The 26,618-nt window shown below is 36.9% G+C and overlaps 2 protein-coding genes across 9 annotated transcripts in view; both read left to right on the forward strand.

Annotated features, from left to right (window-relative positions):
* The window catches only part of UFL1 (UFM1 specific ligase 1), a 38,100-nt gene extending 24,436 nt beyond the window's left edge, over positions 1-13,664 (forward strand). Inside the window, exons 12-19 of the mRNA XM_047734316.1 lie at positions 955-1,071; positions 6,654-6,771; positions 7,925-8,091; positions 8,172-8,302; positions 9,852-9,932; positions 10,210-10,295; positions 10,824-11,004; positions 11,587-13,664. Coding sequence (XP_047590272.1) covers positions 955-1,071; positions 6,654-6,771; positions 7,925-8,091; positions 8,172-8,302; positions 9,852-9,932; positions 10,210-10,295; positions 10,824-11,004; positions 11,587-11,805 — 1,100 coding nt within the window. The 3' untranslated portion in view covers positions 11,806-13,664. The remainder of the gene's footprint in view (positions 1-954; positions 1,072-6,653; positions 6,772-7,924; positions 8,092-8,171; positions 8,303-9,851; positions 9,933-10,209; positions 10,296-10,823; positions 11,005-11,586) is intronic.
* A 4,722-nt stretch (positions 13,665-18,386) lies between these two features.
* FHL5 (four and a half LIM domains 5) overlaps positions 18,387-26,618 on the forward strand; it is a 51,157-nt gene continuing 42,925 nt past the window's right edge. For 5 of the 8 annotated variants that reach the window (XM_047734852.1, XM_047734849.1, XM_047734855.1 and 2 more), the window contains exon 1: positions 18,387-18,544. The gene's annotated coding sequence lies outside the window, so the exon portion shown is untranslated. Of the gene's footprint in view, positions 18,545-18,936; positions 19,172-26,618 lie in introns of all 8 variants that reach the window. The other 3 variants (XM_047734857.1, XM_047734850.1, XM_047734853.1) reach the window with 2 other exon arrangements.

The following is a 26,618-nucleotide window of genomic DNA, read 5'->3' on the forward strand; positions in this document are numbered from 1 at the left end:
AAGGGAAAATAAATTAATAGAACTTAAAATTATAGGACGTGATAAAATTTAAAGGAATTGTACTTAAAATTTAGAAAAAGATCTGTATTATATGTCATTTTACTTTATTGAAAAATGAGTCTTTTATGACGAAGTGTATTATTATTTTTCATGTTTCAATCCCATTTCTAGATAAGTATTCTATTTTGTTAAATAGATACTTTAAATGTAAATATGTAATAGCAGAGAAATACCTCAATAACATTACTTTTATATACAGTGTTTTAGTTTGTCTCATAATGTGTATTTTTTTAGTCTTTAGCCAATAGGTGATTGATAACTATATTTCTCTACTCATCTAATTTAATATTTGTGGTAAGCGTTTATTGAGCACCTTTTAATGTGTCAAGCATTGCTTTAACCCCAAGGATACAAATATTAGTGAGACATGCTCCCTGCTCTCAAAAATTCATTATCTCATAGGGTGGTGGGAGACTAGGGATGTTTCCTGTAAACAAGAATAATAATCTTTCAACCAGAAAGACAAAACTGAGGGTAATTAAACTTGTGAAGTACTGTAATGGGATATTAATGAAGCTGTAGTAACAAAGATGGCAAATGAGGGCACATTTCTTTTGGGGAAGGGAGAAGAACCAGTAAAGGAATGGGTTTGGCCAAGGAAAAGTCAGACAAAACTATAGAAAAAAGTATCTTTAGAGAAGGAAGAAGAGACTGGAAGAGATTGCCTTTAGAGCTGGTAAGCTATCTAAGTGAGTTGCTCAAATTCAAGAGATTTCACATTTTATTAATTTTTTATTGACCAAATTATAAAACTTCCATTATAATTAAAAAAAAACCTCCCACCTTAAATAGCAGCTAAAAGTTTAATTATTTGGCTTTTATTGTTCTGCTGTAAAGTTAAATATGACAACGTAGTGTCATCGTTTTCTACTAACTAATACCGTTTTCCACCAGAGGGCAGTGGAAGTGTGAGAGGAGGTGGTGGCAGCAATGCCAGAGAGTACAAAATCAAAAAAGTCAAGAAGAAAGGAAGGAAAGAAGAGGATAGTGATGATGAGTCATCTCACACTGGTATGTAGCTTTATTTTACTCCTCTTTTGTATGTGTGTGATTTTGTAAACAATTTTCTTAAGATGTATATTATTAGATGTATATACTAATGCAAGAAGACCTTGCTTTGCCCAGTGAGTGGACACGAATTTCAGATACCACAGCTTAGTTGCTGACCCCAGCCCCCCAACAGCACGGTTCATATTTTAGTTACCAGGGTGTATTAACAGTGAGTAATTGCATAAAGTACAGATATAGCTGCTGGCTCCTCAGTCCATTGATCAGCACATAAATAATACATGTGCATCATGGGCTATGACAGTCACATCACTTATTTCAAAGTCTGATCACTGTGCGTCTCTTCTTCACTTTATGCACAGACAACAAACCATGTAGTTATGTTGCCTCCCTGTCTCCCAGTGATGAATCCATATGACATTTTGCAAAATGGATAATCAAAAGGGAATTGGCCAACAAAGATGAAAATGCAGCCAAAGAATGAAAAGTGATAACACTAGAAATAAAATATGAATCATGAATAAATGGTGTTCAAGAAGAACTAGCTGACTCTGGGAATGTTGGGATTGCCACTGTTCAGGAAACTAGGTATGCAGCCACAGGAGCTCAGCAAAGGCACACTTACTGATGTAAATGGAGGAAGTGGTTGTGACAGAAAGAATGAAAATGTCTTAGAGGATGTGAAGTTGGCAGAAAACTTCATATTAAAGGAATTCTCAGAGATGTTTCACAACATTGAAAGGGGAAAGGATAAAATGCTGTGAGCTGATCCAGAGTTAAGAAAGGAGTATGACATCTTCCCAAGGCATAGAAAAGATGCTTGCTCTGTATTGTAAGTTATAGCCTTAGAAGAAGGCAAGCTCTGTTCAGACTATTTTTGATAAGTTTTTCACGAAGAAATAAAATACTTGTTGCCCAGTGTTTCTGATAAGCAAAATACAGTATACTAAATTATAAGTATTGGTTTTCTTTTTCATTTCCCTCTACATTTATAACCACCAGTAAGAACTCTTAATGTTTTCAGACATTTTTTTTTTAATTTTTTTATTTTTTTCAGCATAACAGTATTCATTATTTTTGCACCACACCCAGTGCTCCATGCAATCCGTGCCCTCTACAATACCCACCACCTGGTGCCCCCAACCTCCCACCCCCCACCCCTTCAAAATTCTCAGATCGTTTTTCAGAGTCCATAGTCTCTCATGGTTCACCTCCCCTTCCAATTTCCCTCAACTCCCTTCTCCTCTCCATCTCCCCTTGTCCTCCATGCTATTTGTTATGCTCCACAAATAAGTGAAACCATATGATAATTGACTCTCTCTGCTTGACTTATTTCACTCAGCATAATCTCTTCCAGTCCCGTCCATGTTGCTACAAAACTTGGGGATTCATCCTTTCTTTCTTTCTTTTTTTTTTTTTTTTTTTTTTACAGCTTTATAAACATATATTTTTATCCCCAGGGGTACAGGTCTGCGAATCGCCAGGTTTACACACTTCACAGCACTCACCATAGCACATACCCTCCCCAATATCCATAACCCCACCCCCTCTCCCAACCCCCTCCCCCCATCAACCCTCAGTTTGTTTTGTGAGATTAAGAGTCACTTATGGTTTGTCTCCCTCCCAATCCCATCTTGTTTCATTTACTCTTCTCCTACCCCCTCGACCCCCCATGTTGCATCTCCTCTCCCTCATATCAGGGAGATCATATGATAGTTGTCTTTCTCCGATTGACTTATTTCGCTAAGCATGATACCCTCTAGTTCCATCCACGTAGTTGCAAATGGCAAGATTTCATTTCTTTTGATGGCTGCATAGTATTCCATTGTGTATATATACCACATCTTCTTTATCCATTCGTCTGTAGATGGACATCTAGGTTCTTTCCATAGTTTGGCTATTGTAGACATTGCTGCTATAAACATTCGGGTGCATGTGCCCCTTCGGATCACTATGTTTGTATCTTTAGGGTAAATACCCAGCAGTGCAATTGCAGGGTCATAGGGTAGTTCTATTTTCAACATTTTGAGGAACCTCCATGCTGTTTTCCAGAGTGGTTGCACCAGCTTGCATTCCCACCAACAGTGTAGGAGGGTTCCCCTTTCTCCGCATCCTCGCCAGCATCTGTCATTTCCTGACTTGTTAATTTTAGCCATTCTGACTGGTGTGAGGTGATATCTCATGGTGGTTTTGATTTGTATTTCCCTGATGCCGAGTGATATGGAGCACTTTTTCATGTGTCTGTTGGCCATCTGGATGTCTTCTTTGCAGAAATGTCTGTTCATGTCTTCTGCCCATTTCTTGATTGGATTATTTGTTCTTTGGGTGTTGACTTTGCTAAGTTCTTTATAGATTTTGGACACTAGCCCTTTATCTGATATGTCATTTGCAAATATCTTCTCCCATTCTGTCAGTTGTCTTTTGGTTTTGTTAACTGTTTCCTTTGCTATGCAAAAGCTTTTGATCTTGATAAAAACCCAAAAGTTCATTTTTGCCCTTGCTTCCCTTGCCTTTGGTGATGTTCCTAGGAAGATGTTGCTGCGGCTGAGGTCGAAGAGGTTGCTGCCTGTGTTCTCCTCGAGGATTTTGATGGATTCCTTTCTCACATTGAGATCCTTCATCCATTTTGAGTCTATTTTCGTGTGTGGTGTAAGGAAATGATCCAATTTCATTTTTCTGCATGTGGCTGTCCAATTTTCCCAACACCATTTATTGAAGAGGCTGTCTTTTTTCCAGTGGACATTCTTTCCTGCTTTGTCGAAGATGAGTTGACCATAGAGTTGAGGGTCCATTTCTGGGCTCTCTATTCTGTTCCATTGATCTATATGTCTGTTTTTGTGCCAGTACCATGCTGTCTTGATGATGACAGCTTTGTAATAGAGCTTGAAGTCCGGAATTGTGATGCCACCAACTTTGGCTTTCTTTTTCAATATTCCTTTGGCTATTCGAGGTCTTTTCTGGTTCCATATAAATTGTAGGATTATTTGTTCCATTTCTTTGAAAAAAATGGATGGTACTTTGATAGGAATTGCATTAAATGTGTAGATTGCTTTAGGTAGCATAGACATTTTCACAATATTTATTCTTCCAATCCAGGAGCATGGAACATTTTTCCATTTCTTTGTGTCTTCCTCAATTTCTTTCATGAGTACTTTATAGTTTTCTGGGTATAGATTCTTAGTCTCTTTGGTTAGGTTTATTCCTAGGTATCTTATAGTTTTGGGCGCAATTGTAAATGGGATGGACTCCTTAATTTCTCTTTCTTCTGTCTTGTTGTTGGTGTAGAGAAATGCAACTGATTTCTGTGCATTGATTTTATATCCTGACACTTTACTGAATTCCTGTACAAGTTCTAGCAGTTTTGGAGTGGAGTCTTTTGGGTTTTCCACATATAGTAGACATTTTTTAAAAATACCCATACAATCATAAGTTTTCCCATTGTTTGATGAGAAGACCTTGCACAGTTTTAGCTTACACAGTCATTTTTATGCTTTCCCACTGCCCTACAAAACAAATTACAATATTTTATTAAAAAAATGGATTTCTGCATATTCAAGTAGGAAACATTGATTTTATGCTAATTGGTTGATTGCTTCTAACAGGAGAATTAAGTATATCCATCTTCCTTTTTGGAGACTCGTTAGCGTTTGGCACAGTTAAGTTAGCAAGGGATATGTTAGTTTTTCTAAGTAAAATTATGATTCTTTTATGTTTGTTTTTTAAATAAATTTACTTAACAAAACCAAAAAAAGAAAAAAACTTGAAGTGATGATAATTTGAAATTTCTTATTTTACCTCTTCTACAGAGCTCGTTATGTATGGGCTAGCGCTGGAAGGTATAGGTATCAGGTGACATGGCTTCAGCAATTAATGTGCTACTACTCATGATAGCATCATTGCTTAAGAGCTATCTTTAAAATACTCTAAGATAGGTAAAAATAGCTACTGTTCTCAACATGTATAAAACAATATTAATTAAAACTTTCTTCATACTAGTCCTGTTTTATTTTAAATAGTATTAAGACTGTCCTCTGTGGGTTTTAATTTTTCATTGATAAATGAATTTTTCTATTCCTCAGATGTACAAGGGGTGGGAGAAAAGGGGCATTTCATAAAATACTTCTCTAATATCTGTAGCCGTAAGTAATTGTTAAATGAGGCATGTGATACTCCTTTTATGCACAAATTATGGAGAGGGGATATAAAGGTAGTAAAACCATTCTACCTAAAAAGATATAATTTCAGTGCCTTTGAAAGGGGGTTGTGTTATAATCTCTGAAATGGAGGATATAATTAGGTTCTCAGCTAAAATACAGCATCAATTCAGTGTGAAAGATTACTAGATGGAAATATAATTTAATAACTTGTAAAATGCATGCAGGAAACAAACAGAGAAAGCAGAAACTATGTGATGTGAAAGATCAGGAATGGAGGATAGCAGATCTCAAAAAGAAAGGATAGTGGATCTGTTCTAGCATGTCCATCTGTTCTAAAGCTGTGATGGCAACTTACTTAGATCTTGACACATAGCGAAGAGTGATTTTTGAGCTAGTTTTTATTTTATTTATTTTACTATTTTTTATTTCTATGTCTAAGTTTTTACAATAACTAAATTTAGCTGGAAATAATCACTTTTATATTTTTACAATATTAATAATAGAAATATTGTTAGCTTTCTTTGCAACCCATGCTTATCTAAGTTGGTGAGAAGGCATGACAATTCCACACTTAACAATTATTTCCATTATAGTAGCTGCATACAAATTTTCCCTGGCATAGAATTATTTTTTTTTTAAGATTGTATATATTTATTTGACAGACAGAGATCACAAGTAGGCAGAGAGGTAAGCAGAGAGAGAGGAAGGGAAGCAGGCTCCCTGCTAAGCAGAGAGCCTGATGCGGGGCTGGATCCCAGAACCCTGGGATCATGACCTGAGCTGAAGGCAGAGGCTTTAACCCACTGAGCCACCCAGGCGTGGTGTACAAAAATACAAAGAATTATTTTTGTAAGAAGAAAAATAAATGAGTGTAAAACTATGATATTTCTTCATCTTTGCCTTTCCCAAAGGACAATTTTTAGCTTAATTCTATTGGAGTTGAGTTCATATGATTATAAAGACTTTTCCTGAAGATCTTCTACAAATTGTAAGGATGATTTGAGTTTTAGTAACTATTCATTTTTATAAAGAAGGAAATTCTGCTCGGTATACATTGTTCAACAAAGAGAAATTATCTTTTTCTTAAAAGATTTTTTTTCCATCCAGTTGATTGTTTTGATTTGCCACGATTTGCATCATCCGAGTTAGATCGGGGAAAATCATCTTTATTATTTTTTGATTGACATTAAAACAGTCATTAAATAAAGTTAGGGGAAAAAAATTTTTAAAGTTAGAAAATTATTACTCATAAGAAATGCCACTGTTTTTAAAATTGTTTTCATTGGGTACTGCTGTCACTGGCAATGTAGGAGTCTTTATGGTAGGCAGTGAATGAATTACCATCTTAGTAAATATATTAATGAACCTTGTTTGCTTTTAGGTTGCTTTATGTTTTGTTCTTTTTCCTATTGCGCATTTCTACTATAGGAAAGAAGAAGCCAGAGATCACTTTTATGTTCCAGGATGAAATTGAAGATGTTTTGAGAAAACACATACAAGATGCCCCTGAGGAATTTATTTCTGAACTTGCTGAGTACTTAATAAAGTAAGTATAAAAACATATTTTTTTCTGTTTTATGATAGAAATTCAATGAGTTATTAAATAAAATTTTGACTCAACATCATGGAAAATATAGATTTTAGGTCTTTACTTTTCAAAGCTTAGAATTTAATCCAGCCACCAAATTCCAGATTTTTGTTTGCCTATAGGGGCTGTTCAGTTTAACAAACATGTAAGTGCTTTGGATGAGGCAGTGTGGAAAATAAAAGGCAAGAGTGTAGAGGCATCCTCGGTCATTGATGTTTCCGTCCTAGTTGGGAGAAAAACACCACCAGTCACTGGCTGCTCTCTGACATAGCATGAAAAGTAACAACTAAAAGAAAAGACCTTTATCTATCTAGACTTGACAGAGAGTACACAGTACACTTTTAGGAAGAAATAAAGTAACAAACTGTGTTCAGAGAACAAATTTAGACAGCACTAGCTTAAAATTGAGCCAAGCTAAATTTATTTTTATACAGAAGTAAAAGAAATTGTGTCTAACTTGACCATTACTAGCTAACATGATTTTCCCTTCAAGTTAGTTCCAGTGTATAAGCATTGATAAATGCAATCCAGGAGCCCAGTGCCTCTAACTTTGAATTTAGAAATACAGCTTTTGTAATTTTTTTTTTCTTTTCACTGAATATTTTTGATGCATGAATACAGTACATAATCATATTTTTCGTATGTAAAAAGATAGTTACTACTAACCATTTGCCATTACTTAAAATAATCTATTCTGAAGTTGTTGAGCATAAAAAGTTTTTTTAAAAAGTTTTGAATATATTATCTCTTAGAATTTTAGAAATTGAGAATTTATTATTCCTGTGTGTGGGGAGCAGATTTATGTCCTATTCTCCAAATTAACTTTTAAAAACTACTTTGGACTGAATTTGAGTTAAAGCTTTTGTTACTGCTATTCTTGCTGTCTTTAGTGCAATAATTTTGAGTATTTTAAAACTGAGAAAAATAATGCATTTAAGTTATTTAAGTCAGGATTAGAGGACAAATTCTTGTGAATTATACTCCAAATTAATCTTATTTGTTTAGAAAATCTAGAGGTATTTTCTTAAGACTTATTTCCATAGAAGCAAAATTTCTTATATGCATAAACCCAGTACGTTTTAATAAATAAATATATTTATCTTGTGCACAGACCTCTTAATAAAACTTATCTTGAGGTGGTACGTTCAGTGTTCATGTCTTCAACTTCTTCTGCCTCTGGAACTGGTAGAAAGCGTACCATCAAGGACTTGCAAGAAGAGGTTTCAAACCTATACAATAATATTCGGCTATTTGAAAAAGGGTTGAAGTTCTTTACAGGTATACTTAATATTGTTGTTTCATTGATTTTCATAATTGTTCCTGGACATTCATTTTAATAAAGCACCTTCATTTTCCAGATGATACACAAGCTGCTCTTACAAAGCACTTGCTGAAGACAGTATGTACTGATATCACTAACCTCATTTTCAACTTCTTGGCTTCGGATTTAATGATGGCAGTAGACGATCCTGCAGCCATTACAAGTGAAGTATGATAGTGATTTTCTTGTATTCTTGATGCATTATGTTTTGAAATAAAAGTATATTTTATTTTCTCACATAAGAAATAGTCTAAAGGAAAGTAAAATAAAGGAAAGGGTTTTTGAGAAAAAAAATCAGGTTTTTATTTTAAATTGGTGATATAACCAGTCTGTTGAAAATAATGCTAATTACTTTGGAATCAACACTTATTTTTTTCCTACTTTTTGTTATGTCACATCCATTTTTCTGGCTGAGTTGCCGATCCCTTGACTGTTTTCTGGCCAGATTCCATAATTTCTCAGTCATTTCTGAGAAGTGACACCATCTCATTTCAATATTTAGATGAACTGCAGTTTTTTGTTAAAATGCTAATCTCAAACTAAAGTCAAAGTTCATTTCTTCCTCTCTCAAAATATAAGGTAGTGCTATGGCTCCCAGTTGCTTAGAGAAGGTAGGGTGTGATCTGTCCCTATGACTCCTCCTCCTCCTCTTCTCTATCTCTATAGATCCACTTAAAGTTGGAGATTTAAGAAAAATGAAGGAGGCAAAAGTGTTTCATAGGAGTGACTGCATATCATTGGTTATCATCTAGGTCCAATTCTGTGGCCTTATGTATCTCTTGCCCCACAAGGTGGTGTAGGTTGTTTTGAGGCTGTTTTTTAGCATGTGACTCCCTCTTTAGCAAGGACCTTCCCCTAAACCTTCAAACAGAGACACATTTATTTCTCCGTCCTACCCCAGCACAGTACTGTACCCCTTCCCCTTCAGCCTGAGCAGTGACTCTCCAACTGCCTGGACAATTCCATATATCCTGCCTCTGTGCCAACCTCTGCTGTGGGAAACACATGGGGTCCTGTCCCATGCCCTTCGGGGGCTACAGAAGAACTGGTGTGGCATGTGACAGGGAATCAGTAGGTTTCCCTCATCTTCCAAGATTCACTGTAACTTTCAGTCAACCCATTCCCCTAGGCCTCCACCAGAAATTTCACACTTCATAGGGCCATCAGACTCTGGTCAAGAATGCCATCATATTTCACAAGATACATTTATGTGGAGAGGGATGCTGAAAAGATTCCTCCCACCATAGAGTGTAACAGCCAGTCAGCCCTGGAGCAAGTTCTCTAGTTTATAGGCATTCTGGAACTTGGGAGTGGGAACCCCCTCATCTGGCATTAGGGAAGAATATTCTTCCCACTCCAATGGAAAATGGAGGGAGTAGCCTCTTAACCCCAAATTCTCTTTTCCCCAAAAGATGAGTGCTTTTCTCTCTCTCCCTCCCCTCCCCATCTTTCTCTTCCACTTCTGGGCCAAAAGGGAGGAGTAGGGCTATACCTAGCTTGATTGGCTGACTGGCTTTTGGCTAGCTCTCCAATTTTAGAATGTTTTTGTCCCTAGTTTGAAAGCTGAAGTTCACAAACAAGGATAAATTCCATTCCGCATTCTATTATAGTAATTCTATTATAGTAATAAATAAATATGCTTTGTTTTCTTTTGTTTGATCTTCTATCTACTGCATGTCAAAGTCACAATCCCAAGAGAACTTTTTTCCCTTTATAGGTAAGGAAAAAAATTTTAAGTAAATTATCAGAAGAAACCAAAGTAGCTCTCACAAAACTCCATAGCTCTCTGAATGAAAAGGTAAGTAAAGTTTGATTCTGTTTAGATAATGGGACTAGAATTTGTGATCTTTGAGTAGATTTTTATCAGAATAAATATAAACTCAATCTCTTCTAGAGGTAAAGGGGGAGAACAGGCTGGGAACATTTTATCCTAAATCATAATTTCAAGTTCAATAACAAAATGACCTTTTAAAAAATTGTATTTAGGATGTAAAATTACAAAACCATTAAGTGACTATATTTCTTTAGGCAACCTGTTAATAAAAGTAAATCACTGTATTAAATACCTGTTTCAGAGCATAGAAGACTTTCTTTCTTGTCTGGATTCTGCAGCAGAAGCTTGCGATATTATGGTGAAAAGGGGAGACAAAAAAAGGGAAAGGTAACATTGAATTAATCTGTATTATTAGTAAATTCTTAGATGTGTGATATTTCATATCCGAAGTTGGAATTTGACTCTCTGAATCTTGCACAAAGAATGCTTGTATCCAAACGACTGCATACCGTCGAGCATATCCAATACATAAGTGGCCCTCTCTGACCAGTATCAATAAGGTAGCAAGGCTCCCTAATCCCAAGCCTGGGAACTTTATACCAGCTTTGAGACCTTCTTTACAGGAAATCTTACCTATATCAGTGCACTTCTGTTTGATCCCCAGCAACTCGAAATAGAAAGTACACTTTAAGGATCCCAGCTATATCGTTTTCTCTGTCATGTTCTAGTATATTAGTTTATCCACAGCATTTTGGGTTACGTGTCTATATTTCATATTTTAAATGTCCCTGAAGATGTTTATGGAGCTAGATAATTAAACTAGAGAAGACTAAAAATGAATACAGAAGGGAACTAAAATTGGTGAGAGCTTGTTAAAACATGAGAATGTGTTTTTGTGATTTTATTTTTGTTTAGGCAGATACTGTTCCAGCATCGACAAGCACTGGCTGAACAGCTAAAAGTCACAGAAGACCCTGCTCTTATTCTGCACCTCACAGCAGTCCTTCTGTTTCAGTTCTCAACCCACAGCATGCTCCATGCACCTGGGAGATGTGTCCCACAGATCATTGCTTTTCTTAATAGTAAAATTCCAGAGGTATTACATTTTCCACACACTTGAAACTTTTAAAGCTTTTAGATTCTGAATATTTTGAATGGATAGGTATTAATCATCATGAACAATAAGACACAAAACATATGAATATAACTTCCTGTTCTAAGAATGTGAACAGTGAATCAGAAGATTGATTTTTAAAAACTCAGCATAGCTCAAGATTCTATAAGATCTATGGTAAAAAGAAGTCTTCCATTTCAGCTTATGCAAATTTAACCTGTTCTTCAAGGACCAGTTCCAAAAGTCTTAACCTGCACAAATTCTTCTGAGAAATTTCTCAGCTAAAAGGAATCTGGCTTCTTTGAACTTCCATATCACTTTGACTTAATCTCTAGTTAATAGAATTTAGCTGAGTCAGTTTGCATTAAAATGATGCGTATTCATGTTTGATCACCCCTAACCTGTCAACTCCTTGCCAGGAGTTTGACAAGTTTGAGCTTTCTACTTACATAGCCAGTGATTTGTAAAGATGAAGACCTTCACGGTGTATTGGTTGAACAAATCCGGTTTGTTCCATAGAAAATTAAATCATGTTTGTTAATCTTCTCTTTTCTCTTTTCGCAGGATCAGCATACTCTTTTGGTAAAGTATCAAGGTTTAGTTGTAAAGCATTTAGTTAGTCAAAATAAGAAGACTGGACAGGGAGATGATCCCTTGAGTGATGAATTAGACAAAGAACAAGAAGATATCACCAACACTACTCGCAAAGAGCTTCAGGAACTTTCTTCATCCATTAAAGACCTTGTTCTCAAGTCCAGGAAATCATCTGTGACAGAAGAGTAATGATCTTGATTTACTTTTGTCATATAGTAAACATTTTTCCCGAAGTTTAAAGTGAGTGGTTACCAAAAAATATTCACTTCACAACCCTTGATTCCCCCTATAACCGCCCCCCCAACACACACAATTCAGTTTAAAGAGGAGTGTCGTCGTATTCAGTGTAAATCTTAGAAAAACGTGAAATTTTTGTAAATTGGGTTCAACCATGGAGGACTTCTTTTTCACATAATTCTAAAAATTACCATTTCAGGTTTATTTTATTTTCAGATGCCGAATGAAGAATACATTTTCTGAAATCTTCCATCTAGAAAAGGACTCTTGCATTGTGTTGTTAGATTTCAAGTGACATTCTTACATTTATATATATATTAGGCAGCACCTTAAAATGCGGTCTTTTTTTTTTTTAAGGAAAAGAAAACCCTTTGGTGTCAGAATAAAAATCATGGATTTTTAAATTAATAAAGAGTGCTTCAAACCTAAAATATAGAAATTTACAAAAACTTTTTTTTATTACTAGGCCCTTGCTCTTACTTCTGGCAGATAGAGGGCCTCCCATATCCCCCCACAAGAGTGACCTTGGTTGGAGATATCTTTAAAGGTGCAGAATATCAGAGGGGCCCATGCACTGCTGTGGTCTATTCTAATACAAGATGCTAACAAGTGAGAGAAAAAAGTTGCTTCTTAAGAGGTATAAGCCACATTTCAACATTGGAATAACAAAATGCAGTACAAATATTTTTCTTTAACCCAGTTTGCATTTCTAAATGTCTTTTTTTTTTTTTTTATAACCGTAGTCACTCTGGCATCTAATTCTTTGTTATGGGAGAATCCAGAAGTGCACTGAAGTTATTAGAACTTTATTTTTTTCCAAAAATGAAAATCCTTATAAGAAAATAGGTATTCTTATTTTCTAAAGATTATTAGTAGTTAAAAGTAACAAATAGTTTCTTGGAGTAATAATTTCAAGCAAGTGAGATTTAAGCAACAATTTATTTTATATCAAAAAAATTTATTTTGAATAGAATAGTAAGTTAAATCTCAAGTATCAAGAAAGTACTATTTTACGTAATTCCTAATATGGTATATGTTTTGAAATTCTGAATACAAATATCAGTCTACTTCTAATTCCAAAGTATTAATACTTAGTGAAAGAAATTGATATAATTGCTAACTAAAAGCATTATTATTAAAGTTGATAGAAATGTAACATAAATTTAAAAATGTTTTTCCATTGGTAATTTTCTATTAATGTATTTTCATATGGGCAAAGGAAGAAAAATGACAAATCCTCTGTGACCACAAATTTCAGTTAGTTTTGTTTATTCAGTTTTCAAAATATTGAACACCCATTCCAATGTTTTATTCAGTCTTAAAGAACCTTCTCAATTATGTCTCAGCAGATACCAAAGTAATCCACATTTGTGTCAAACTAGATCATAGACAGTGAAGCAAATAAAATCATTCTGACTTTATTAATTTGTAGGAATAAAAATAGGAGAGACAACCAAGCAAATAAAAAGAAAACCATTCTGTCCTGTTCACATTCATTTTTTTTTTCATTCATCAAAATGGTTCATATTTTTCCACAGTAAATAAGAGTTTTTATTGTTTTCAAAAAAAATCTAGCTGATTTTGTATGTAAAATTCTAATTTCAATAAAATAAAAATTCTTAAATGGTTATCTACTATGATCTTGGTAGGCAGATTTAAGGATGTTATTAAAAATAAAGTTTTCTGTTTCTATTAAATTTTGTGGTACTTTGAAGCTTTCATTATCTTAATTACTAGAATGCATTGTGTGTGTGTTATATGTAGTGTATTTACATTTTAAAATTCTGATACTGAACATATTTCAAAGTTTTTATTAAATTTTTCTTATGCAAAAATAGTTCCATAGTCCTCAATATCTCATTCCTTGAATGTTTACCATTCATGAACCATTTCACCTTAGTAAATCATTTTCAGTTAGCTGAATTTCAGCAAATGTGCAGCTGTACTCTCATATCTGCTACTTCCTACTGTTGCAGATACAATAGAGATACTTGAATAACGTGTTCATGTTTCTGTCTCCAGACCACGTGTTTCTGAAGAGTCAAGGGAAACCCACTTCTGGTCATCAGAAGAATTCAATGAACAGTGGCATATCTTATCAAAATCAGTGAATTTTCAGAAAAGACATTAATACTGGATTAGATTAATAAGTGTAGAAGTTGCTTAAACTGAATATAGAACCATCTTGAACTCTTTAGAGAATATATTTTAGACCATAAAGCACCAAGGATGAGGTCAAAGTGAAACCATGGTAGTACAGCATATAGATTGAAAAGGAGCAGTTCATTCCTTCCCCAGAAATGTTACTCAACCCAGGGCCAAATGGGACTTTATTTCTATCAAGGACTAGCATGTGAGTTGGGTAGAGGGTGGGGTCAATGGAAGGTTTGCTTTCTTTGATTAATACCAATGAAGCCTTTACCCCAGTGTATATGGGAGATGAAAGAAACATGTAGATAAACTCCTCTGGGATGTATATTTTCCACAGAAATCTGGGACCACTATGAAAGTGGCCATTAAAATGGCCTAAGGATTCACACAAGTTGTTCTACCTTGAAGACCACACTAAATAAATAGATAGAACCCAAGAGAGACTCCAAACCATCGAAAAAAGAAACCTTGACTTTCAGGCTTCCAGAAATACAGTGTTTATTTCATTTACATCACCAAACAAGAGGGAATAATTACTTTGGACATGTGTTAAATTTTTATAAGTTCCCAGTGTTGTGTTTTATTTGTTTTACCAGCCTTGCCTCTATTTGTACCTCTATTTCCCTTCAGTGATTTGCAATAAGACTTAACCTTGATGTGTGTTTAAAGAGCAGGAAGGAAGGGATTATGTTGTGTGATAGAAGAAAGGGGAGACATGGGGAATTTAAATCATTGGCGCAGCAATATCCTGGATGCAGGTATGACTGCCAAGTACTAGAAGTACCAATGTACATCTTAAAAATACACCTTGTTTTCAAGGAGATGGCAAGAAACAACTGTAGTTCAATATAGCATTTTGAGAGAAATAATCAGAGGGTCATGTGGGGGAAGAAATGAAAGTCAAATGTCTTTGACAACGGGTGGGAACTAAACAGACTAAAGATCACCTCCTGAACTGAGTCCTGAAAGAAAAGGAGGACTAGCCTTGGGAAAATGGGGGAAGGGAAAGCAGCCAGGCGTTTCTGGGACAGAAGAGATCTGGAAGTACTAAAACATGAACTAACATGAAATAGACATTTCGGGAACCCTAAGTATGAGAAATATGAAAAATGGTCTGGGGAAGTAGGGTAAGATGAAGCTAAAGAGACCAGAAAGAGATCCTGAAATTCCTTATATGTACACTAAGGGAGAAAGTTTAGCCATTTTCATGAAAATAAGGGGAACCTTTTCGAGATTAAGCAGGAAAGTAAGGTAATTAGATCTGTCTTTTAGAAAGACCACCCATTCTGAAAGGCAGTTTGACAACTTAGCAAAATCCTTTAAAATACAGTATTTGTGAAATCAGTGTCTCTCCTATCTGAAAAGTAAAATGGGGACTTAGTATGTAGGAGTCTTTTTCCCAGCCTGTAGTCAAAAAGGAGCATGGACAACCTGTCTTACACAGAAATGAGGTGGTCTTCTTGGCTCTGAAATATTCTTCTTATTCAGATGACAGTCCACCAAAACAAAACCAAGCAATCAAACAAAAACACCCTTCTCTGACTAGTCAAGCTAAGACAAAGTTCCCAAAGGTTTTCTCTTATAATTCTTGTCATTCAGTGTGAAGAAGAAAAAGTGCTTGGTCAAATTGCTTTCCTACTGAGCTTGTCTACTCACCTAAAATGTACCTGTACCTTAACTCTCTCACGTAGACTTATAGATTGCTTGGAGGCAGGACACATAGTGAGTATAGAATACATAGTGGTTTAAATAGTATCTAATGAACGCAAATGAACTTAAAATGAGTGTTCTGTATTTTTCTCCTTCCCCATTTCTTACTGAAATCTAAGTCCTTGTGATTCATACATTATAAACGCTCGGGGTAAGTTTTGGTGTTGAAGAAAACAAATCAGACAGAAGTGCACTATTCCACAATATATTTCATGTGTTTCATTATTTTGCAGCCTTAATTCATAACCACTTTAAAATGTTTGATTTGGGGACGCCTGGGTGGCTCAGTTGGTTAAGCAGCTGCCTTCAGCTCAGGTCATGATCCCAGCGTCCTGGGATCGAGTCCCACATCGGGCCCCTTGCTCGGCGGGGAGCCTGGTTCTCCCTCTGCCTGCCATTCTGTCTGCCTGTGCTCGCTCGCTCTCCTCTCTCTCTGACAAATAAATAAAATCTTAAAAAAAAAATGTTTGATTTGGAAGATCATTCACAGTATATTAAGTAGAAAAGGATGCAGAACTATATATATAATGTGGCCTTGGTTTTCTAATTAAATATACTGTATAAACATTAGCATAAGTACATTTACATAAACATTTCCTTGTATAGTTCTATGCATGCATACAAAATGTTCTAAAGAGATTTGGGTTGTGACTCTCTTAGATTGCAAGTCATTTTAAACTTTATTTGTTTCAAATCTTAATCCAGTTTTCTGCAAGAAGCATGTATTTTATAATTTGATAAACCAATAAATTTAAAATATTGTTTTACAGTAATATAGAGAAATGACAGGAGGGGATACCAACCATTTCAAGACTGATACAGTAATCCAAGGGAGAAAAGTGAGCACCAGAATGCAGGGATGATGAAAAACTTGAGGGGGAGATTTAACAAAGTAGAACCAGCAGAAGTTGGGGTTGGGGATAAATAATGGGGCTGGGGCAGAATAAGGGAGGACGGTCTAAGATGACAGCTTGGACGATTGTGTCATGCCCTGAGGAGGAACTCCAGTAGACTAGCAGGTTTGGAGTGGGGAGAAGATGAGATGATGTATTAGGGACTTTTCAGTTTGAGGTGCATGAGGGCCTGTAGACAAAGACAGCCAACAGCCAACAGGAGACAGGTCTGGAACCTTAGATAACAATGAGAATACAGGTTTGGGAGTCATGTAATCGCTAATGGTTTCCACCAGGAGTGCCATGGAGAGTGTGCAGAGAAGCCTGCTGACCTGAGGAGGAAGCTCTAGGGAAGGGTGAGATGAATAAAGAGGAGGAGGCTAAAGAACAAGGAGGAAATCAGGAGCACGTAACTTAGGGAAACCGAGGGCAAATTTCAAAAAGAAATAGGGCCAAAGATGAGAAATTTCAGGTAAGGTTAAAGACCGCACCCTTTAAAGTGCTCCTTAAGACATTTTTTCGAACTTAATGAAGCTTTTATGGTGGAGTGGTTCAAGGGGAGGACTTCATGCAACTGTCTGAGGAGGAACCAGAAGGATCAGAAGTTTTGTTTTTTGTTTTTTAAAGATTTTATTTATTTGACAGACAGAGATCACAAGTAGGCAGAGAAGCAGGCAGAGAGAGAGGAGGAAGCAGGGTCCCCGCTGAGCAGAAAGCCCAATGCAGGGCTCGATCCCAGGACCCTGAGATCACGACCTGAGCCAAAGGCAGAGGCTTTAACCCACTGAGCCACCCAGAGGCCCCAGGATCAGTAGTTATATCAGTGAATGTAGATCACCCTCTCCGGAAGCATAGGAGTAAACAAAGGATGATGGCCCCATAATTAGGTGGGAACATATGCAATTTTATATCTCCAAGACTCCACTTCCTCGCCTTGAAAAGGATAAAAATAATTCCTGGCTAGCAGTAGTATCACGAGGGTTAAAATCTATCACTAGTTGAATGTATTCGTGTTCTCTCACTGAATCGATTTGTTGTCGCTGCTTGCCATGTTTTTTTTTTCATGTTTTCATTTTCATATCTTAATCATCGAATTCAAGTGAATAGCAATGCACACACTTGACTGGCTTTGCATTTCCCTAACTCAAGTTTTTTTATTGTATCTACCTGAGTTCGATCTCAGAAAATATTAGTGTGTAATTCTGTTAGCGCTTAGAACAAGAACAGTTTTTGTCTGGGAATAAATGGGGTGAAAGCAGAACACTTCTCCTCTCACCCCACCTTATAAAACGAAGAAACAGCCTCAAGCAGAGAGTCTAGGAACAACCTTATTTGCTTTATGGATCAAACTGACCACGGAAAATTCCTGTCCTGGATTAATTCAATATTCAAACATTTCTTTAGATTCAACTCTCAAAATCTCTATCCCCCTTTTTTTTTCTAAAGATTTATTTATTGGTCAGAGAGAGAAGGGGGTGGAGAGAGAGTGCACACGCACACAAGCAGGGGGAGCAGCAGGCAGAGGGAGAAGCAGGCTCCCCGCTGAGCAAGGATACCGATGCTGGGCTTGATCCTGAGGTCCTGGGGTCATGACCTGAGGTCACAACCTGAGCCAAAGTCAGAAGCTTAACCGAGTGAGCCACCCAGGGATCCCAATCCACTTTTCCTCATTTTTTAATCAAAGATTTCAAAAGACCAGACAAGTCTCTGTTTAAATGAAGTCACACAGCCTTGCCGTGACGTAACAATTGTTGCCAGCTCACGGGGCAATAGGCAAAAGCAGGGAATGGCGAGTCCACAGTGAGGTTCAGGAAGCAGGTAACGACCTGCAGTTATTCTAGTCAAATCCAAGGCTCTAAGTTCTCAAATTTCCTAAGAACGCAGTGATAGAGGCTATACCCCAAGGTTTATCTCTCAAGCAACAAAAAATTCTGCAGGTAAGAACATGAAGCCTCATCTCTTTCCAGATAGTTCAACAGAAAAGCTCTGTAATGCAACCATTTCTAACCTAAAAGATAGGTTCAGAGAGTCATCAGAAAACAAGACAAAACAAAATTTTAAAAAATATATATTAATCAAGGAAAAAGAAAGTACATCATCATTTTGGAAATTTTTAAAAAGTTAAATATGCCCTTAATTTAGCCTAAGCAGTGGAAATTTCTTGCGTATGTATGTGAGTTGTCTGTATATGCACTTGTATTTTAAACTTTTGGGGGCTTATCCAGATATTCCAAGTACTAATTTTGGCAGGATTTCCCTTTAAGGATATCCTGCAGAGAATTTGTTCCTCACAATTTGACGTAAAAATTGACAGGGAGTGCTTTTTCAGCCCAGTAGGAGTCAGCTATGTGCACATCACAAGACTTGGAGGAAACCAACTCACTCTCCTATTTCCTTCTACAAAGCTGAAAAAGCTGCAGTTGGGAGGGACCCTCAGATAGCTCTGGTGGTCCACTCTGTTCCTTTTGGAGTTGACATTTCAAAGTGTTGGAAGACAAAAATCATCATCATATATTCCCCTTTCATACCCTTTAAATCACAGGAAAAGGCAGCCTCGAGAAAAAGTAAGTTTTGTTTTCTTTTCCGTAATATTTCCTTTGTAGTTTTTTTATGTGGTATTTCGGCTTTAGTTTGTTTTTTTTTGTTGTTGTTGTTGTTTTTGTTGTTGTTGTTTTAAGTATGAGAGATTCTTATAAACTTTCTAGTGACTGCTTATGAGAAAATTCTTACTTGGCAAGTAAGTGCGTATCTTGAAGTTTCTTAGAAACTCTTCAAAAGCCACTTGAGCCAACAGTTGTCAAATTTTATAAGATGAGCTTTTCAGATGTCTCATTTCAATAATATGCATGCGGAGGTTACACAGTGGTCAGAGAACTCTTCCGAGTTGTCGCCTCTGTTCTGAAAGTGGTCTTTATACATGGGGGTATGTGTAGCTTTGTTGCCGTGAAAAGGAGGTGGCAGGATTCTGGGGATTTACTTGGCTTAACTTACTTGAATGTCTAACTTTATTACTGTGGTTATTTTATGGCTGGGTTTATATATCCACAGCACAATTCAAAGTCATTTACAGATTTTAAATATTAGTGAGATTCCTTCAATTTTCAAGAAAAATCTGCCTACTTTCCAGATGCAGGCTTAAACACCATTCCTAATGTGAGGTTTTCGGAGATTGAACTGAAATGTCTGTGTGTCTGGCCCACACAAATATATAATCTAGTACTGGAATCGAAAGCATTGCTTCCTGAAGCAAACGGTTACTGCAGCAAAAGCATGCATCCCACATGTGTTTATGTTTTTTACCAGTATATAGTCAGACTCCCTTCAGAGTCTGTCAGCCATTTGAAAAACCAAATGCAACCCCTCAGCTGTCAGTCTGGGTTTCAGAAAGGTGGAAACTAAAAAGAATCATTAATAAAATGTGTAATCCTGATAAATAAAATGTAAGAAAATCCTCAAGTCACTTTAGCTGTCATTTCACATCCATAATATCGTCGTGTATAAATTCTAGCGTTTTCATTAGCGAAGGCTATAGATGAATATTTAACACAAACACTGCAAAAATGTTTCATACACGGTATTTCTTACCACATTTGTTATGATATATACCTGAAGCCATACTCCGAATCGTTTGATGGGGAAGGTAAACACCCATGTCTATTTTCCACACTTGCTCTATTTATTTCCACACGTTATCATTAGTTGCCAGTTCTCAGTCTGTTCTACCTAACCAAGAGGGGCACATTTGCATCTTAATATCACATCACTTCACTGACAAGTTTACCTCTTATTTTTAATATACTTGCCAACAACATTTTGAATAAAGGTGGATTAATTTGCGTTCCTTAGGCAAGCCTAGTAACTTTCTACTGTAATATTGAAAATAAAGGTTCATCTAGAACACGCTGGAAAAGCTCTGATTTGTTTTTTATGTTTTCAATCTAGGAAACATGATTTCTTTAGAAATGAAAACCAAATCCTTGGGTTCGCATGGGGAGTTCTGAGTCAGATATCAGTTCAACAAACTTGTATTTCTGTCCTCTCGTAATTGTCTTTTTCCTCTGTGATTGTCATAATTTTTCTTGGTTACCTTTTGATGCCCTTGAAATGATCAGCTTGGGCATTTATTTGTCTCCACAAATTACAGGTGTCCTTAAGAATCTGACAGAATCAGGGGTGCCTGGGTGGCTCAGTGGGTTGAGCCTCTGCCTTCGGCTCCGGTCATGATCTCAGGGTCCTGGGATCGAGCCCCACATCGGGCTCTCTGCTCAGCGGGGAACCTGCTTCCCCTCCTCTCTCTGCCTGCCTCTCTGCCTACTTGGGATCTCTCTCCCTCTGTCAAAAACAAATAAATAAAATCTTAAAAAAAAATAATCTGACAGAATCAATGTACTCTCTTCTAAAAACAAACAAAAAAGGCCTATTGCAAATAGATTTTTTCAGTGACATTTCTGGGGTTCAGAGACCCCTGAAATCTGTCCTTGAGTATTTTTGGAGGTCCTGATTATGAACTACTATTTTCTGTGAAGCCAGAAACTTCAGTTTTAGGCATACCTTGGCGCCCGTGGGTTCACCAAAATCTTCAGAAGTCTTAGGATAGAAGAACACCTGAACTGTCTCTTTAAACTGTCCTCACCTGAAGGCAGGTAAGGCTAAGGCAAGGATTTCAGTTTAAGGGTTTATTTTTAAAGCAGGTGCTTAGTTAATTCATGGCCATACTTGTCCTGAACAGTGGGTCATGGAAATAAAAGCGGAGTATTCAAGTAACAGAACAGTTCCTTTTGTGGACAACAAGACTTAGGATGGAAGGGGAATAGGATTAACCCACTGAGGACCCCAGAATGTGGAATAGATGACTGTAGAGATGTCCTCCTCTTTCTCTGACCATCCTCCTAAATCTCCATACCTACCTATCGGTACACTGGAACCTAAAAGGGAAGAGCCAAACCAGTGCCTTAACGGGGCATACCTTACCCTTCAGGGCTCACCGTCTTCAACCTTCCCTTCTTTATTGGCTCCCTCCATCAGCACTTAAACATGCTCAAATTATCCGTCTTAAAATGCCTCTCCTTCATGAATGAGCTCTTACACTTCCCCTCTCCCTCAGCTTCATAGATCAAGCTCCAGAAAATTTGTCTACACTCATTAATCTCTACTTCCTGAGTCTCACTTCTCAATCTATTGAAGTCTGGCTTTCGTCCTCACCAGTTTTCCCCAGTTCTCATGAAGGTTATCAATCACTAGCGAATTGTTAAATCCAGCAGACATTTCTCATTATTTCGTCAGTGTCTCAAATCAATTTCACCCTCTTCTCCACTTTCCGCACCTTGAGACACTCTTCACCCAGTGCTTCTATGATACCAAACTCAAGGTTTTCTCCCACTAAGACCACTCTTCTTGGTCTGTTTTGCAGGTTCCCCTTCTTCTCCCTGTATGCTAGACTCCCTTTTCTCTTCCTGGGCAATTTCACTGCTTCAGTTATCATCCGTTCCATAGGCGAATCCAAAAATCTAGATCTGAGATATCTTTTCTGAGCTATAGACCTATGTGTTCAACTGTCTGCTGAAAACAGAACTGAGTAGAGCAGGCTTGAGGCCTGGTGAGTAAAATCGGGAAGGAGGGAGGGACATCAAGAACAATGAGGACTTTCTCTAAGACCCCTTCCAATATGCCCAAGTAATTTATATGGTTTCCCTGTCATTTATATGGTTTCCAATACTCTCTTTAGTCCTGGCTAAACAACTCTACTTGGATACCCCAAAGACTCAAATCTCATGATTTAATCTAAAAGTAAATTCATCATTTCCCTCTCCTGCTCCCCGCCCTGCTTCCTTAAAGTATACTCTTGCATGGTAAATGATACCATGATGAAACCGGTTGCCCAAGCCAGAAATTTGGGGGAACTCCTCCCTCCCTCAATTCATGTATCTTTGGAGACCCAAAGAATCTCCAAGTTCATTTATTCACCTATGCCTCTCCTCTGACACTGCCACCACACTATTTGAAGCTGCCATCTTCTTTTACTCGGTGAACCGCAGCCCTTTCACTGGTCTCCCTGCCTCCAGAATTGTCCTCTTCTACTACATTCTCCATACTGAAGCCAGAACAACTGACCTAAAACAATTGCTCTAAAAACACATTTAATCCTGCCAACCTCTCTCTTCACACTTTTCCCTAATACTCCACTGACCTTAAGATAATGTCCAGATTCCTTCTCAAGGTTAAAGAGAAACAATAGAGTCTAGGGGATGACAGCAGATCTCTTCAAACATTAAGGTGCTCGGGTAGGACCTGGTCCTTGTTAAAATGCAGATTCTGGTTCTGTAGGTCTGGATCGATGCCTCAGGCATTTTTACATGTCTAACAAGATTTCCAGGTGAAGCTAATGATACTCGTTGAAGGACCATGCTTCTCCTGCTAGATTGGCTGGAGCTCAAGTCTTAGGTGTGTCACTCACTTGGTCGAAGAACTTGAAGAAGTCACTTAGCCCCTGTGTGTCTCCTTTGCCTTGTATATAAAATGGAGATAATGATGGTATACCTTTTTCTTAGGTTTGTTATGAGGAATAAACATGTTATATTAAAATTATTTGCTGCAGTGCCTAGCACAGAGTAAGTGTTAAGTGCTACTTACTATCATTAGTCAAGACCTTCAATAACTTAGCCTCTCCATTCTTCTCCAAACCAGTTTTTACTATGGCACTGATGTGTGTGCACACGCGCACACACACGCACACTACTGCTCACTCATACCGAATGACCTTTAGATAATTAAGAATAGAGCAAATGACTCTTTTCTGTCAAGTTCCCATAAGCACTTTTTGGTAGAGCCCTCTGCACACAGCTCTAACTCAACTCAATCACCCTCATCTTAATTTAGATCTCAGCTCAGATGATTTATCTTCCAGGAAGTACTTACAGACCATCCTCCATCCGAGTCCACACTTCATACCACTTTTGAGTATGCTCACATCACCAGTGTGCCCTCTGGTCTCAGATTATCTCATTTGTTTATCTGTATCTCCTATAAGACTATCTATCCCATTAGAGTAAAGGACTGCGGCAATTACTACTGACTTTCTAGCATCTCACACTCTTTTGCAGGTTGCAGGGATCAGTAAAGAATGAGTGCATTTTTTTTTAAAGATTTTACTTATTTATTTGACAGAGATCACAAGTAAGCAGAGAGGCAGGCAGAGAGGGAGGGGGAAGCAGGCTCCCGGCTAAGCAGAGAGCCTGATGCAGGGCTCGATCCCAGGACCCTGAGATCATGACCTGAGCTGAAGGCAGTGGCTTAACCCACTGAGCCACCCAGGCACCCCAAGAATGAGTGCATTTTATAGACGCATTTCCAAAGACCTCTAAATGAGAAATGGAGATCGGGAACAGAGAGCTTTAAGATCTGGTTTGAGAAAAGGGAAATATCGGATGTAACCCTCCAAATGCTGCTCTGGGTCGGACTGTTAACACAATGGAAAGGACAAAAAAAGTTTCAAATTCATCCATTCGTCTGTTGATGGACATCTAGGTTCTTTCCAGAGGGAGAGGAGATGCAACATGGGGGGTTAAGGGGGTAGGAGAAGAGTAAATGAAACAAGATGGAATTGGGAGGGAGACAAACCATAAGTGACTCTTAATCTCACAAAACAAACTGAGGGTTGATGCGGGGAGGGGGGTTGAGAAGGGGGTGGGATTATGGACACTGGGGAGGGTATGTGCTATGGTGAGTGCTGTGAAGTGTGTAAACCTGGTGATTCACAGACCTGTACCCCTGGGGATAAAAATATATTATATGTTTATAAAAAATAAAATTAATAAAAAAAAAAGTTTCAAATTCATAAAATAAATAAACAAGGCTAGTAAGTCAATGAAATGGTGATAGTATGATACAAAGAAGACAGTCGAGACTTTGAAGTCTGGTCCATGTTGAGTCCCCTGTGAACTCAGGCAGATGAGTTTGCTTCCCTGCCTTAATGATGGAATACAAACACCTATTTTGTAGAATTTTGTATTAGAGCAAAGTAATTTTTAATTTTTATTTCTTCTCAAATTCTTCTGTTACAATTCTGTTGCTACTAGCAAAGATTTGAGATATTCCTTTGCTTGTTTATTCTGCCAGAGCAGTATTCACCAAATGGATTCCGGTTTTATTTTTCAGTAGATCGCTTAGATGTATCAGATTCTCCCCTCATGTTATTTAACAATACACTTTCTGAGGTTATTTGCGATTTAATCACAACTATAGCACTGAAGATGGTGCAGAACAGGCTTCTGGGATTCCTGTCTCCCAGCTTGCTCCTGTTCTCTTTAATGATTCCTTTTCCTTATAGCTGTTCATAAGACAATTTAATTAACATGGTCATTTATCTCCTAGCATGTTTAAAAAATATATAAATCATTTTTTTTTACAGAGCCAAAAAGTCATACATAAAGGTAATTCATTCATTCATATATTCACTCATTCATTCATCAAGCAGACCAAGCCAGCATAGCACCTACAGAGAAACGGGTCAACCGTTCAGTTTTCTATAGAGCGTGAATCTCTGCGTTATGATGATGACCATTACCTGAGTCTCCTTTGAACAAAGAATGGTCTAGCATACATTTTGACCAAACGCCTCTCAGTATAGAACTCACAATGCTTCAGTTTTGTGGAAAATTGTGTCTTAACATTAAGACCAACACTTCTTTAGCAGATTCGTGGATATAATTTGCATGGGGGGAAAAATAAAGCATCTAACACCTAGCTGTCATGCTACCTAAATGAAGTAAGACAATTTTTAAAAATGATTTCTGGTCCTATAATTACATTCACTCTATTAATCTGTTCTCTTGAACACTTTTAGAGTTATACTATCACAGAAGATTCTAATCTTTGAAAGTTTTTTTCTTATTAAACAACTGTACTCTTAACTTTGTTCAATATTTTATTTTTCTTATTACCAAAGGATACATTGTACAATTTCTATAGAGTACTGGCCAGTAAAAATGTTTTTAAAAATCTATAACTTCAATCAAGAGGCCTAGCATTTGAGTGTATTTTTTTCTAAGCTTGTTTTCTACTCTTTAATGGTACTTATGTGGTTGAGATCACACTATTTATTCACTTCATACTCTTTTTCTTACTTAAAGCAATATCAGAACCATTTTGCCACATCATTAAATATTTTTCCAAACACCATATTAGTGACTTCTAGTATTATTTTAAAGTCATTTGGTAAATAATTTCATATTCTTTTAAGCAGCCTGTAAAAGTCCTTTTCAAATCCTAAACTTAGACACAATTTAGCAGTTAACAAAATAGAACTAAAAACACAAAATATACTTTGAAACTTTACATCAGGGATCAGTAAACATTCTTTGTAAAGAGCCAGACAATAAATATAGAGATTACTTAAAATAAAAATAAAATCTTAAAAAAAAAAGTAGCCACAGACTGTATGTAAATGGAAGTGTCGTCATGTTCCAATAAAACTTTATTTATGGGCACAAATTTAAATTTCCTATCATTTCACATGTCAAAACATTGTATTCCTCTTTTGGATTTATGTTTTTTTTTTTCTTCACTTAAAAATGTAAAACCTATGTTTAGGTCAAAGGCCATACAGACACAAGCAGTGGCTAGATTTTGGTCCTTGGGCTTAAGAAGGCAACTGCTAATCTAGAGCCTAGTTCCAAAAACTTTGGTTTCACCAGGTTTGAGAAGCTTCTGTGAGAACATGCATAGATAAATGTTCTTAAGAGGAGATAAATAGCTTTCATTAGATGCTAAACAAATTCTTAAACTAAAATGTTTAAAAATCATGTTTCAGATAATATACATGAAAACACTTTGTGAATCATAAGTCATTTTTTTAAAGACTTTATTCATTTATTTGAGAGAGAGAGAGCATGTAGAAGTGGGGGGGTTCAGAGGGACAGGGAGAAGCAGGCATCTCAACCATAAATCATTTATTAAAACACATATTGGTATTTCACTTATGATGTTATTCAATTAAACCCCAAATGACCTGAA

Source organism: Lutra lutra, chromosome 6 (assembly GCF_902655055.1).
Source record: "Lutra lutra chromosome 6, mLutLut1.2, whole genome shotgun sequence".
Taxonomy (NCBI): domain Eukaryota; kingdom Metazoa; phylum Chordata; class Mammalia; order Carnivora; family Mustelidae; genus Lutra; species Lutra lutra.